The sequence below is a fragment of the Carettochelys insculpta genome, chromosome 4 (genome assembly GCF_033958435.1).
Source record: "Carettochelys insculpta isolate YL-2023 chromosome 4, ASM3395843v1, whole genome shotgun sequence".
NCBI lineage: Eukaryota > Metazoa > Chordata > Testudines > Carettochelyidae > Carettochelys > Carettochelys insculpta.
Genome location: NC_134140.1, coordinates 15,563,124 through 15,578,147, shown reverse-complemented (window position 1 = coordinate 15,578,147; position 15,024 = coordinate 15,563,124). Strand labels below are relative to the sequence as shown.

The following is a 15,024-nucleotide window of genomic DNA, read 5'->3' as shown; positions in this document are numbered from 1 at the left end:
TCTAGCAGCCTTACCAATACTTCTGCTGCTTACTGGGTTCTTAGAAGACATTTAGGGCTGAATTATAGCTAAATAACAGCACAGAACACTGAGAGCCAGAACTGGTAGCTGGAAACTAACTTTATGGGACCATGGGAAACTTGGCCACACCCATGATAAGTGGTTGTCCAGCTAACTAAAATCATGCTGGATTGTGGAGTTTGGTTCTTCGTGCATGGGAATGTTGGCATGGACAGGACCTAGGTATGGGACACATGCTGTGAATGCTTAAGCACTGGCGTTGATTGTCATGAGACCCTGAAAACTTTATCCCACCTTCACGTTAGGCTCTCATCTTGTAACTTAAATCTCGGCTTTGTCTTCATGATGCAGTTACGTTATGGCATGAAGTCTCGTAGCCGAGACCGAGTGGAAGGCCACAGTGCTAATCAGAGCAATGCTGTGCACAGCCTCTTTCCAAAGCTTACAACATTCCCAGTCAATACCATTCCAATACCTTTGACTTGTATACAACAAGAGTTTCCCGGGTCTTGATTTGAAGTGTCTCATGGTGAGGGGGAAGTGCATTTAAGTAATAGCTGCAAATAAAGTATAAATCTACTACATTTTGTTAACTAAGGTAAAAAGTCTCAGAAGATACAAAATCATTGAGTTTTCTAAAAGATCCATGTAGCCTTTGATTTGTGTATAAGTATAAATCCCACAGAATGTGATTTTGTTTACCAAAGTGCAGTAACTTCCGTCTGGTGCAATTTCACAGCAAATTTTTTTAATAAAATGACTAAAATCTGTCAGGTTCATATCCTTGTTTACGTTTTGTGACTCTGTTCTGCACAATATGTAAAGCATTGATTCAGTCAGAAGGCGCCCTACTGACAAGAAACAAAAGGTTGCAAGTGCTGTGAAACATTATTTTACATCTGAAGCATCAAATTTTGTGGTACTTTCCAATGGAAAGGGAAGACAACTGGTGAGAGGTTAATCCAGTTGAATAGTCTTTGTTGTAATGGATGCTTCCTTTGAGTAAATAATAATGCCACTATGATTTTATTTCATTTATTTTTATTTCATCATCCTTGTTTTTAACTTTCCCTAGATGAGACAAGGGGCTTTCCTGGTCAACACAGCTCGAGGTGGGTTAGTAGACGAAAAAGCACTTGCACAGGCCCTGAAGGAAGGAAGGATACGAGGGGCAGCCTTAGATGTACATGAGTCAGAACCATTCAGGTGCTTTTCCTTTTTTTGTTTTGGGTTTTTTTTCTATTTTGTTCACTTCCTTGTTTTTTAAGTGTTAGTGCATGATGCAGCCACCTGCAACGAAGCGTTCCTGACACCTAGTAGTTGAATCCTCCTTAGTAAAGCAGTACGCACTTGTGCAGCTCTGGATTAATGCAAATGGAGTTTTGTACAGAGGAAAGAGCAGGAAAAAAAAAGGTTAAATTCAAGCTTTTTAAAAAAATGTAATGGGATAATCCAGTAGTGAAATGCACTGCCCTGCACCAAGGACTCAAATTCAAATGCTGGGCATGGCCTTGGGCCTCACAGCGTAGAAGAGAACACACTCTTCTCCTGTCATTGATAGGAGGAAGCCCTGGCTAGTCCTCCATGCCAGGGGAAAATTAGTGATGGTGTAAGAACTCATCAGTAAGATGGTGGGGTTGAGGGAGGGTATCAACAGTCCTTGAGGATGGTGTATGGGGTATGACCCTGATGCCTGATTAAATAGCCTGTGTAGCCATCATCCAGATTCTGCCTGCTTGGTACCTGAGTATTAGAAGCAGGCAAGTTTGTGGAGTTGAGAACGTTGACCAGACTTCAGCTGTTTTTGCTGCCATTAGCAGAGCTGATGACACTGTATTTAATTTGCTCAATACCTCCAGCAAGGCCATAGTTACAGCCACAAATGCACAACTGTCTCCACTCAGATGCTTTGGTGGTATGATTGAAACACAGAAAATACCATCACCAGCTTTCCTTTAGTCCTGAGCCTGTCCCTGATTTTCAAAGTGGTTTGGTATGAATTAACCTAGGAAATAACAATCCTCCAGTTGCTGGGTGTGGAGAGGCAAGACCCTGCATTTCTTATTAGGTGGTTTATATTGCTATAGTCTTCATAACTCTTTGAAAAGGAACAGATTTAGGACTTGAGGATAGGTTGTATAGGCATCTGATCAGTGCTTTTCTTCTCATCGGATGCCTGAGACATCGTCTGAGATAACCCTCTTAAAAATAGTGATGAAGGGTCCTTCCCTGTGGAGTTTTTGCATCTGTCGCATACGTACACACGCACACACATATCCTTATTCTGGCCCTGCATTTGTTTACTTCTAAGTGTAACCATTACAACAGAGCAACGCTGTGAGCAGAGCCACAGTTGACTATCCATGGGACAAAATTCTGCTTTCCCATATCCTTGATTTTGCCAGGAGATCGGCACAAGCAAACCCTTGCACCCCCCCAAAAGCCCCACTGATTACAATAAGTTCGAGGGTCCATCAACGTATATTAAAATTCCATATCGGTGTCATAGTTTCCTTGGGCTTCAGTGTGTATTGTCTGAGGGCAGCCGGTTAGTCGATAGAAGCTAACCATTGTAGTACAAATATTATGTTGGAGAAAGTTTTGGCAGTTATTCTAAGTTTTTTCTTTTGTTTTTTAAACTCGAGGTGAAGTCTGTCACTTTAAGAATTACTGCCAACTCTGAGAGCAGACTTCGCTCTACTCTCATTCCAAGTAACACTTCAGGATTAATATAACTAAAAGAGATTGGCAGGGGACAGTGCACTATCTTTCAGTTTTAGTTTGTATATTTGACAGCACCTCCATGTATACTCAGTTTCATTGCTTCCCTTGGATAGTCAGTGAGTCGGTCAGTCCATCTCCCTTGTTGTTAGGTGGGTTTTTTCTCACGTCAACAGGAGAAAGAAACTAATTAAAAACAAGAAAATGTGAAAAAGAAAACGTTGGGGGAGTGCAGGCATGTGTACCACCGAGAACTAATTTTAACTCCCTTTTTTTAAAATACCGACTGCATTTCAAGCTGACATTGTCTCCTTAAAGAATAATTGTTACTTATTTATACAAATATATTAAATTAAGTGTAAAAAAACAAACCCACCCCCAAAATATTGGTGCCGTTCAGCCTATGGTTGTAGATGTTAATTCTAAAGATGTGCAAACATCCCCATCCCCAGAAGGGTGTTTTTGGGGAGGTTTTTTTGGGTTTGGTGGGGTTTTTTGTTTGTTTGGTTGGTTTTTTGGTCATTTGATCTTATTTTAAATTTTCATTTAGCTTTAGTCAGGGTCCATTGAAGGAAGCACCAAACCTGATCTGTACCCCACATGCAGCCTGGTACAGTGAACAAGCATCAATTGAAATGCGGGAGGAAGCAGCACGAGAGATCCGCAGGGCTATTACAGGTACAAATATCTCCATATTTGTTTCTTTCCTGAATGTTTTCTTGATTTAATGAGTATATTGATTCTTCTCCTCGTTGGAGATTTAGAAATAAAGATGGCCCAGACAGGGTTTTGTTTATCTTTTCAAGAAGGGGGAGCAAATAGATCAGCAGATAGCCACCAACTCTGTACCCACCTCTACTAATTGGGTATATGATAGTGATAAAGAGAAGTCATAAGACTGGAAATAATTATTTTCAGGGCTGTTAAGAGATTTGAGAAATTAATCGCGATTAATTTTTTAATTGAGTTTGTTGTGAGTTAATCGCTTGAGTGAACAGCCATGAATTGACAGACCTAATTATTTTTCCAAATGATTTAGAGTGTATCCCTGTGACCAGAATCACCTTCTTTGTTTCTTGCTGGAGGTGTCTACTGACCTTTTCCTTGGATTTTGCCACCTTTTATGAAGCCAACCTTTTGAAGTCTTTCTTAGATATCCTGCAACGCTCATCGTCATTGTTTCTGGGCTTTTTGTTCTGCTTTCTTTTGGGTTCTCTTTACCTTCCAGGCTTCATCCATGTTTGTATTTAAATGTGTCTTGGATTTCAGCATCCAAAGGGGTAGTTTTTAAAACTAAAACTATCACTTCAACTCTGAGATCCTGGTAATTCCCATATCACAACAAACCAAGTATTTTAACTGTTGACCTAGGAAAAATCAGTGAAGACTTCACTTCAGTATGATGAAATATTAATAAAATAAGGGGAAGTTGGTTTCGATTTGAATCTCGAAGAGTCCAAAGTAAAAAGTTGAATTCTGTGGGCTGAACATTTTTTTCACTAATCACTACTATCAGTTCTTTAGAATTTGGCCATTTTTTGGTGTCTGTGCAGTAACAGATTGAGTGCTCTGCAGACATTAAGAACCATCTATTTTCATTTGACAGTGGTGGAGTGCCAGCAGAATGCTGTGCAATTCAGGAAACTCTGCTGGCAGGAATTATAGCACCATAAATTAATGGAGGTTGGGTTTTTTGCATTAAGAGTTACATTCTTGATTTCTGGCATAAGATGTGCAAACCACCTTCCATTTCTAAGATGGCCGATCAGTGAGACCACATCAAATTGTTCTTAGGTCTGGGATATGAATCAGTTAGCTGTACAGATGAACAGGAGATCATATATTAAAAGTTCTTCAATAGCCCACCCACAGATGTTCATGGGAAAGCCTCTGCCACAAGAAGAATTACTTATTTTCTCTGGAGCAGGGTGGATGTGATATCAAAGTTAGAAAGCATTGATTTATATTGTAGTTGTTGTCAGTTCAAACTTTTGCACAGGCTTGTATTAAGACTAAAGTAAAACCAATGTTAGGGTGTTGAGAAAACATTGCATTTCAGCTGAACAAGTGTAGAAAGATACAGAAAGTGGGAGGGGAGTGAAATGGAGTAGGCCATAGCTATGAGAGGAAGAGAGTGAGCGAATAATTAGGAAGACACATAATAAATGAATTCATGTCTCAGTAATATGAGTTTACTGTCATGTATGTAACAGGAGTGAGGGCAGCAATACGGTAGGGAGCCAAGATCATCCCAAAAACGGATGTTCAAGAATTTGATAAAGCGCCCACTGAAATTGTTTGGGAGTTTTTCTGTTTTCTTTGGGTGATGTTGCCTCTGGCTCTAAAAGCTGAAGAACAGTTGTAACTTGAAGGCTGCATGAAATCTAAGCCAATGTATTGAAGGAAGTGGGTAGAGAAAGTGCAACCGTCAGATGTATTTAACTTTTCCATTAGAAACCTAGGGAAATACTTGGAGACTGAGAGATAAAAATGTGCTGTGGATATTTAAGGAGGAATATGAGTAAGAAACAGGGTGAACAGGAGGCTGTGCTGAAGTTCTTGTTCCATGCAGAACTCCCATTGACAGCCATGGAGATATGATTTCATGCTGCTAGATTTTTTTTTAAATGTTTGTTTGCTGCTGCTGGGGTAGAATGCAAGAGGAAGAGATCAGCGACTGAGAGAAGAAGATTGCATTAGTGAAGTTAAAGGACATCCTGAGTATGGATGTGGGTTTTTGCAGTTTGGGCTGGAAGGACTTTAGAGAGGACACAGATAAACAATGACAGGATTTAGCAGGAAGTTGGATGTGGGAGAGAGTAGTCAAAAATGACTGAGATTTACAGTATATGTTATGAATGCTATATGGTCTACTTTAACTTTATGATTTAGTACACATAACATATGTGTTTCAAGTTATGTTGTATTTCCTATACCCTCACTAGGTCGTATTCCAGACAGCCTGAAAAACTGTGTCAACAAAGATCATTTGACTGCAGCTACGCACTGGGCCAGCATGGATCCAGGAGTTGTTCATCCAGAGCTTAATGGTGCTGCATACAGGTAAGGATAACGCAACAGGAAAAGAAATTACTCCCAAATTCAGAAATAGCTATGTCAGTTCAAAGAAAAGAAAGAGCCACCATTTACTAAAAGGATTTTGTGAAATTATTGTTTGATTAGGCTGGTGTATGTAGATTTTTGTTACTCTGCAATTACTACATACGTTATTATGATTGACTCAACATATGGTTCTGTTCTTTACCTATTTGGGAGTGCAACAGTGCCAATGTTTGGAACGTTGCAAGTTGTATGTGCAAGTAAAGCACTCCTGACTGGCTGAAATCACTTAACTGGATGTTAATATTCATTTTGCTAAAGGTAATAATATGGCAGAAAGCTACAGCAGGGTTATGTTAATAAGCTGTTCAGCCTGCAAGATGTGTACAAAAAGCCCACTAATGCACTTTGTGGAGTAGCTTTTTGCTATTTTAAAATGGATATGGTGAACGTGTTATCTTAAGTATACATTTCATTTATTTTTTAAATGTTCTTTACAAAGCGTTTTTGGACTAGTCAGTATAACACCCACTGTAAGTAGTCGTTTGCAGTGTCTGATTAATATACAGAAGTTTACAAATATCTGTTCATTACTGTGTTGCATATAACTATTGTTTCCTTATATTATCTCTTTTGTAAGTTGCTGGAACTGATGTGACCTTTTTCTTCCCACTTCTCTCTCTGTCTGCTGATGTCTTAACAGTGACTGTTCCTGGCTCAAGCCATTTACTTTTATAAAAAGCAGATGCCAAATCTCACAGTTCCCAGTTTAGATTTTGCACTATCAGTTGGGTTAAAAGGTTTACGAGGCCTCAAAACTGATGCTGAAAGGCTACGTCTTGCAGGATGAGAGAGTTCAAACAGACATTCTTCTCCTTCAGTCCTTCATGTTTTTCCTTACCTTTCCCAGCTGCCTTTCCACGCAGGTGCTCCAAGGGCAGTTTATTTTCTTTATCCTCCCTATCAGCATTTCCCCTCACTCTTAGTGAGTTAAGGGATCTTGTGTGTGTCAGTATTGAGGCTCCAGCTCTGCACCATTGGATGTTGGAACACAGTTTTAACATCAACAGAAAGAGCCAAAATAAGTATTTTGAAATCCGTGGAAGCTCAGTGCCCAAATGCCTTTCAGGATCCAGGGCTCTGGGTCCAGCACCATCATCAGTGTATTATTAGCAAATATCCTGTGCTTCAAGGAAAATATTAACTTTGTCTTGATCAAGATCTTAATATACACAGCTCAGAATGGTTTATAATTTACAGTAGAGTCTCACGATTGGCTAACTTAATGTTTGCGAATTCAGTTATTCATAAGTGGCCGCATGGCCGCTTCCCCCAGGGCTCTGGGCACCCCCTCCCGTATATGCGAAAAATCAGCATTTGTGAGGGTTCTGAACATGGAACCCTCACAAATTTGGAGATCCTACAGTGTATATTTTGTTAAATGTGCCTATCCATTTCTCTAAGGACAAGAACAAAATATTTTCAAGAATAAAGCTAATTTTACTTGCTTCCACATAAAGTTAAGCGTGCGTGTAACTTTATGTATAGAGTAATTCTGTTTAGAGGATAGGTAAGCATATGCATAAGACTTCACAAGATTAGAATTTTAACATATATTTAAGTGAAGTAATGTAAGCACAAAACAAAATGTCATTTCACAGTTTGTTTCAGTGAAAGCAAAACGAATTGTATCAAGACTATTTTTAGGAATAGGAAGATGGAGTATATGTGTGTTTGGTTTTTTTTCAAACACAGTAAAAAATTAAAAAGTTTTACAACTGCATTTGCCATTTTAAAAGGAAAATGTATAGTATTTCCATACAAACAAAAAGCTTTTGCATGTAGTTAAGGTTTGCTAAATTCAGTAGAGAGGGTAATACTACTGACTGACTGATGAGAAGAAAGTGTTGTACAATTTCTTAATTTATAGGATAGTTTTTGAAATAACTTGATAAATTGTCTCTGTACAAATCAATGTAGGGTATTTTTTAAAATATGCCAATGGGAACAATTTTGTGGTGATACAAAAACATACAAATTTAAAGCTGAGGCTTTTTGAAAGAATTAATTTTAATAACGCTATTTGCTAGTATTAAATTCCATTGTGCCTTTAACACAAAAGTGGAATTGGTGGTTTGAAACAAACATTTCCATCTTATAGTCTGTTTCTGTTATGAGATTTTCATTCAGCCAGTTGAGTTGTGCAGTCTTTCGCTAGCCGCATGATTTTTCAGATGTGTTAAAAACCTTATGGATAAGTCTTCGTAAGATCATGTTGTCAAGTATCGGGGGGTAGCTGTTTAGCCTGTTAGCGTCACGCATATCCTGTGGAACCTCACCCTCTTTCCAGCACAGGCACAGTAGCTCATGCAGGGGTTCCAGGAGTGTGTCCGCGGCACATTTGATTACCTCTGGTGGTATACCATCCTGACCAGGGGCCTTTCCAGCTGCAATGCTGTCGATGGTATAAGAACAAAAGAGACAGAAGCGACTGCAACAACTACCGTGGAATCTCCCTCCTAAGCGTCACTGGTAAACTGTTCGCTCGTGTCATCCTTGGCAGACTCCAGAAGATTGCTGAGAGGGTGTATCCCGAATCGCAGTGTGGGTTCCGCGCAGAGAGGTCTACCGTTGATATGGTCTTCTCTCTAAGGCAGCTGCAGGAGAAGTGCAGGGAGCAGAGAAAGCCACTCTACATAGCCTTCATCGACTTGACCAAGGCTTTTGACTTGGTCAGCAGGGATGGTCTGTTCAAACTGCTCCACAAGATAGGCTGTCCTCCACGGTTACTCAAGATGATCCAGTCGTTCCACGAAAACATGAGAGGAACCATCCAATATGACGGCGCATTATCGGATGCTTTCAGAATCAGGAGCGGCGTCAAACAAGGATGCGTGCTTGCTCCGACATTGGGATCTTCTTCGCACTCCTCCTGAAGCATGCCTTTGGATCTTCAACAGAGGGCATCTTGCTGCACACAAGATCTGATGGGAAACTGTTTAACCTTGCAAGGCTGAAAGCGAAGTCTAAGGTGCGAGAAGTCCTCATCAGAGACATGCTGTTCGCAGACGATGCTGCTGTAGTGTCTCACACAGAAGACCAGCTTCAAAAACTGCTGGATCGGTTCTCCAAAGCGTGCAAGGACTTTGGGCTTACCATCAGCCTAAAGAAGACGAACGTACTCGGTCAAGATGTTGCTGAATCCCCATCAATCAGCATTGACAACTATACGTTAGAGGTTGTCCACGAGTACGTTTACCTCGGGTCTACCATCACTGACACCCTGTCGTTGGACACTGAGCTAAATAGGAGGATCGGAAAAGCGGCCACAGCTCTGTCCAGACTCAGCAAGAGAGTGTGGAATAACAACAAGCTGTACACTCACACCAAAATGCAAGTCTACAGAGCCTGCATCCTCAGCACCCTCCTTTATGGCAGCGAGACTTGGACCCTGTATGCCCGCCAGGAAAAGAGGCTGAACGTCTTCCACTTGCGCTGCCTCAGGCGCATCCTTGGAATATCATGGAAGGACAGAGTGACCAACACTGCCGTCCTCGAGCAAGCTGGAATCCCAACCATGCACACCCTCCTCAGGCAGCGTCGACTCCGCTGGCTTGGCCACGTCCACAGGATGAACGATGGAAGGATTCCAAAAGACATCCTGTATGGTGAGCTAGCCTCTGGCAAAAGACCTCCCGGATGCCCCCAGTTGCGTTACAAAGCTGTCTGCAAGAGAGACCTCAGAGTGGTAGACATCGAGCTGGACAACTGGGAAGATCTAGCAGACGACCGCAGCAGATGGAGGCAGGGGTTACACAAGGGCCTTCAGAAGGGCAAGTTGAAGGTCAGACAGCTAGCAGAGGAGAAGCGAGTGCACAGAAAGCACAATAAGGACTTGCCAGACACCCACTACATCTGCAAGAGATGCAGCAAGGACTGTCACTCTCGTGTGGGTCTTTATAGTCACAATAGACACTGTAAATGAAGTCCTCAATTGAAACTTTAAAGGGCACGATCCATAGTCTATGCAGACTGAAGGATGCCTACTACTACGCTGTTTAGTCTGGATCTGCAAAAGCAACAAGGGGTCCTGTGGCACCTTATAGACTAACAGAAATGTATGAGCATAAGCTTTCATGGTCACCTGCATCTGACAAAGTGGGTCTTTGCCCACGAAAGCTTATGCTCATACATTTCTTTCTGTCAAAAAGGTGCCACAGGACCCCTCGTTGCTTTTGTAAAATCACGTGTATGTGTAAAATGCAAATATGCCTTTTGGCAAACTAAAACTAACAAGAATGTTTAACCCTGGAAATACCATTATTTGAATAGTGATAAGAGAGAGAGCTTGTAAGTGAATCAAATGTGTTATCACAAGCAAAGAAGAGCATTCAGCAGTCATGATCTGAACATAATCTAGATCAAACACCTTTTGAAAATCAGAATATCTTTGCCCATGAAAGCTTATGCTCCAAAATATGTTAGTCTATAAGGTGCCACAGGACGTCTTGTTGTTTCACATAGCTTACGATATTCTATTGTGCTTTATAAGAGCTGTGTGAGCTTGTACATTTATTAAAAAAAAACAAACAAACAAAAGTTTTTCAGATTCACAGAATCTTGAAACCAACTCAACCGATTGAAAAAATTTACAAAACAATCCTTTATGCTTCAGTCCCAAAGTCAAAATTCAGAAAAGCCATAAGGGAAGGAAAATAAGGTGTTATGATCCAATGAAATCAATGGTAATACTCCCAGTGACTGTGGAGGGTCAGGATCATAAATTTAGAGCATAATGGCCCTTTTAGTTCATGTTTTTGGTATATAAGTTGTCATTCATTCCATCAGATGAACCAGCAAACGAGGGATTTGAAGGAATTGGCAAATTTCCCATTTCTCATCTCGTTAAAGTAAAACACTGATTACCTTAACTGACAACACTTGTGTATGTTGCACTCCTCTTGAGCCTCATGTACACAAAACAAAAATATTTGCTGTTCTCCATGAAGAGGACACGGTTCTAGGGGCCAGATGGGGTTTTTGTTAACCAGCTTGGAGTTTTAATTGTTCTCATTTTCCTCTCTCAGCAGGTATCCCCCAGGTGTTGTAAGTGTGGCTCCAGCTGGCATACCCACAGCAGTAGAAGGAATAGTCCCCAACCCCATGTCTTTATCACACGGCCTCCCTGCTGTGGCCCACCCACCACATGCTCCTTCTCCCGGCCAAACTGTCAAACCAGAAGCTGATAGAGACCACCCAAGTGACCAGTTGTAGCCTAACAAAGCAGCATTCCCAACATCGGAGATTTCAACTTCAGAGAGCGTATGTTAAAAATCTGGATTTTTGAATAAAGGCAAAACCATGAACTTACAGGAGGAGACAATAACTGGTTTAGAAACTGGTCCAATATACAGTATAAAAAGAAGAGGTGGGAGACAGAAAGAAGATTCGGAATTTTTTTTTCCTCCGTATAAATTGTAGTTTGTCCCTGTCCAGTGGACTGATTCACTGTTTCTGTGTCCTATGGGTTCTTTGTTAAGCAAGAGAAGTTAGTAGTTAATTATATCATGAATGTACTTGTCTGTGTACAGTTTTTAGAACATTAAAAAGGGTTTGTTTTGCTTAGCTGTCAACAAGGAAAAAATACATAAGGGAGGCATTCAGCAAACCAATTTTGAGATTGAAATCCTTTCTTTTATATGTTAAAACATGCCCAAAAATGAGGCAGTTGGCAAACTTCTCAGGACAATGAATTTTTCCCATTTTTCTTTCTACGCCACACAGTGCATTGTTTTTTCTACCTGCTTGTCTTATTTTTTAGAATGATTTAGTAAACAAAAGGGAAAAAAAAACACTCTCCTTATTTTGGCACGAATTCCCTTATTTCAAAATTAAGACAACATTGCAAAGAGATTTTGAGGGGAAAAAAAGGTTTTGTATAAACAAGCATTGTGCTTTTTGTCACCAGTTAAAGTAAATATTATTGGTGGATCGCAAAAAGGCACTAAACTACTGAAAAGTAGCAGCATTTCATTGCCTACATTGATTCCTTCCTGGTAATGTGGTAGGCTAGCAATATTTTTGGTTAAAATCATGTTTGTGACTGTAACCATTTGTATGAATTATTTTAAAGAAATAAAAATCCCAGACAAATACCAGATGTGTAAAAATTTTTATTTCTAGTAACTGTTTATTCAATTTTATTAGGTTTCTTAGTTGCAATTTTTAAAAGAATGCTGTCAGGTATTTCATTTCTAGCTTTACTTTGCTTTCATTGTTTGTAATACCCTCGTGGAAGCTTGAAAAATAAAAGTTCTTTCCATGCCATTTTCCCCTTTCCATTTCATAAATGTTGATCTTTTTCCTGCGTTTCTAATGAAGTTTGAAATTAAGGTAGCTTTTGATTTACTTCTTCATTTTGTGCACCAGCATCATCAGCTACAGTATGGTAACAATATTTATTATGCTGTTGAGAGGGCAGAGGGGGCACAAGAGTAACCGAATAATAAACTTCTTTTGTGGAAGTGCTACATAAACACCGTGTGTTGTTTGGTTTATTTTATCTATGAGCATGGAAAGCTGTGGCATGACAAAATTATCTTGAGTTCCTCATGATATCGCAAAACCATTTTAAGGTATGGTGGATTTTGAATGGAGCCACTTAGCATTTATTTAGAAACCTTTTTCAGGTGTCCTTTTATGTGGTACTTTTTTGTTTTTAGCTCCTGCAGGAAGCAAACTCAGAATGGTGGGAAGGAGATCTTAAAAGTAGTCTTTCTAAGCCATATCTGCTTTATTTTTGGAGCCTAATGTTCTGCAAATGTGTGAAAACATAAGAATGGCCGTACTGGGTCAGACCAAAGATTCGTCCAGCCCATTATACAGTCTTCTGACTGTAGCCAATCCCAGATACCCGCAGGGGAATGAACAGAACAGGTAATCCATGTGATCCATTTTCTGTCACTCATTCCCAACTTCTAGCAAACAGAGGTTAGGGTCACCATGTGCGCCCATCCTGGCTAATAGATATTGATGGACTTACGTGCCCTGAACTGAACAAGTTCCTTCTTCTAACCCTATTTTAGTCTTGATCTTCATCACATCCTCTGGCAACGAGTATCACAGATTGATTGTCTGTTGTGTGGGGAAAAATACTTCCTTTTATTTATTTTAAATCTGCTGCCTATTAAGTTCATTTGGTGATCACTAGTTCTTGTGTTCTGAGAAGGAATAAATAATTCTTCCTTTTTTACTGTCTCCACACCAGCCATGATTTTATAGGCCTCTATCATTATCCCTCCTTAGTTGTCTCTTTTCCAAGCTAAAAAGTTTGTCTTATTAATCTCTCCTGATATGGCAGCCGTGCCAAACCCCAATCATTTTTGTTGTCCATTTCTGAACCTTTTCTAATTTCAGCATTATCTTTTTAAGATGGGGCAACTACATCTGCACATAGTATTCAAGATGTGTGCGTACCATGGATTTATATAGAAGCAACATGATATTTTCTGTCTGATTTATCCTTGATGATTCCCAACGTTCTATTCACTTCGTTGCTGCACACTCGGTGCTGTGAGGTTTTGGAATCTCCATCATTTGAGATAGTTAAGAGCAGGTTAGCTAAACATCTATCAAGGATGATCTAGATGGTGCCTGGTCCTGCCACGAAGGCAGGAGACTGGACATGATGACCCCTTGATACCTCCCATTCTTGTATTCAACGATTCAGTGTATGTTTGCAGAGAAATATCCACAGCGTTATTTGGAGAAAGTCAAAAGGCTGAAAGTGAAATCCTGGAACCATTGAAATTAATGGGAGTTTTGCTTTTGAATTCAGCGAGGCCAGGATTTCACTGAGACTATTTACAGTAGTAATACCAAGCACGTTTCTACCCTCTCACAAGAAAGTACAGGTCATACTTCAAGTTACTGCAACAGAAACAATTCAATCTATTCTCCTGGCCGAGAACTTGCAGAAAATCACACAAGACCTTGTGATATGAAAAGGATTTTGAATTCAGAATGCAATAGTACATGTACAGGAATAATCTGTAAATCTCTGAGTGATGCTTGGACATACAGGAAAGTCAAGTAAATACAGTACAGAACTTTGTGGGCAGCATTAAATCACAGTCAGGGCAACAGCTTTGAGATAGCAAGACTTGCCCCATCTCACACCTCTGTTGACTATGTGTTTTGATGCAGCTTAGACCACTAAAATTATTTTTAACAATGAATCAGTAAATAAACCAACAAAAGGAAAATGAGGGCAACAATATATAAAGCAGAGGAAAGAGTTTGTGTAGAGCACACAGTTAATCTGCAGCAGGGAGAAATTTAGCCCTAGATTTGCAAATATTTACATTCTTGACAGCAAACATGTATGTTGCCCACTGGCTTTCATGGGAATACTCAATGTTTTAGGTTATAGCATAGAAGGTGCAGTTCTAAAGTTTGTAGGTGGTACCAAGCTGAGGGGTGTTGGAAGTGCTTTAGAGAACATGTTTAAAATTTAGAATGATCTGGAGAAATGGTCTGACGTAAATAGGACGAAAGTCATTAAGGGCAAATGACAAGCATCCACTTGGAATGGAATAATCAGTTGCATGCATACAACATGGGAAAGAACTGCCTATAGAATGGAGCACAGTAGAAGGGGACCTGGTGTCGTCATGGCACATAAGCTAAATATGAGTCAGTGATATCACTGTGACACCTGAAAAAAGTGAACATCATTCTATGGTGTATGAGCAAGAATGTCATAAGAAAGACATGGGAAGTAATTCTTCTTCTCTCTTCAGTGCTGATTATTCCTCAACTGGAGTTTTGTGTCAAATCCTGGGGGACACACATCAGGAAGGATATGGACAAGTTGCAGGTAGTCCAGAAAAGAGCAATAAAAATGATTAAAGGTCTTAGGAAACATGACCTATGAGGGAAGATTGGAAGAATTGGGTTTGTTTAGTTTGGAGAAAAGAAGACTGATGGGGTGGGGCAGAACATGATAACTTTCAAGTATATAAAAGGTTGTGGCAAGGAGAGAGAGGAAATATTCGTGTTAACCTTAAGAGGTAGGATCAAAAGCAATGGGCTTAAATTGCAGTAAGAGAGGTTTAGGTTGAACATTAGGAAAAACTTCCTAACTGTCATGGTGGTTAGCATGTGGAATAAATTGCCAAGGGAGGTTATGGAATCTTCATCATTGGAGATTTTTGAGAGCAG

At 40.0% G+C, this 15,024-nt stretch overlaps 1 protein-coding gene across 10 annotated transcripts in view; it reads left to right on the top strand.

Annotated features, from left to right (window-relative positions):
• The window catches only part of CTBP1 (C-terminal binding protein 1), a 413,413-nt gene extending 401,081 nt beyond the window's left edge, over positions 1–12,332 (top strand). For 9 of the 10 annotated variants that reach the window (XM_074992298.1, XM_074992302.1, XM_074992305.1 and 6 more), the window contains 4 exons: positions 1,097–1,227; positions 3,293–3,420; positions 5,688–5,805; positions 10,890–12,332. In XM_074992298.1, the coding sequence (XP_074848399.1) occupies positions 1,097–1,227; positions 3,293–3,420; positions 5,688–5,805; positions 10,890–11,076 (564 nt within the window). In that variant the 3' untranslated portion in view covers positions 11,077–12,332. The remainder of the gene's footprint in view (positions 1–1,096; positions 1,228–3,292; positions 3,421–5,687; positions 5,806–10,889) is intronic. The other variant, XM_074992299.1, reaches the window with a different exon arrangement.
• Positions 12,333–15,024: the final 2,692 nt, after the last annotated feature.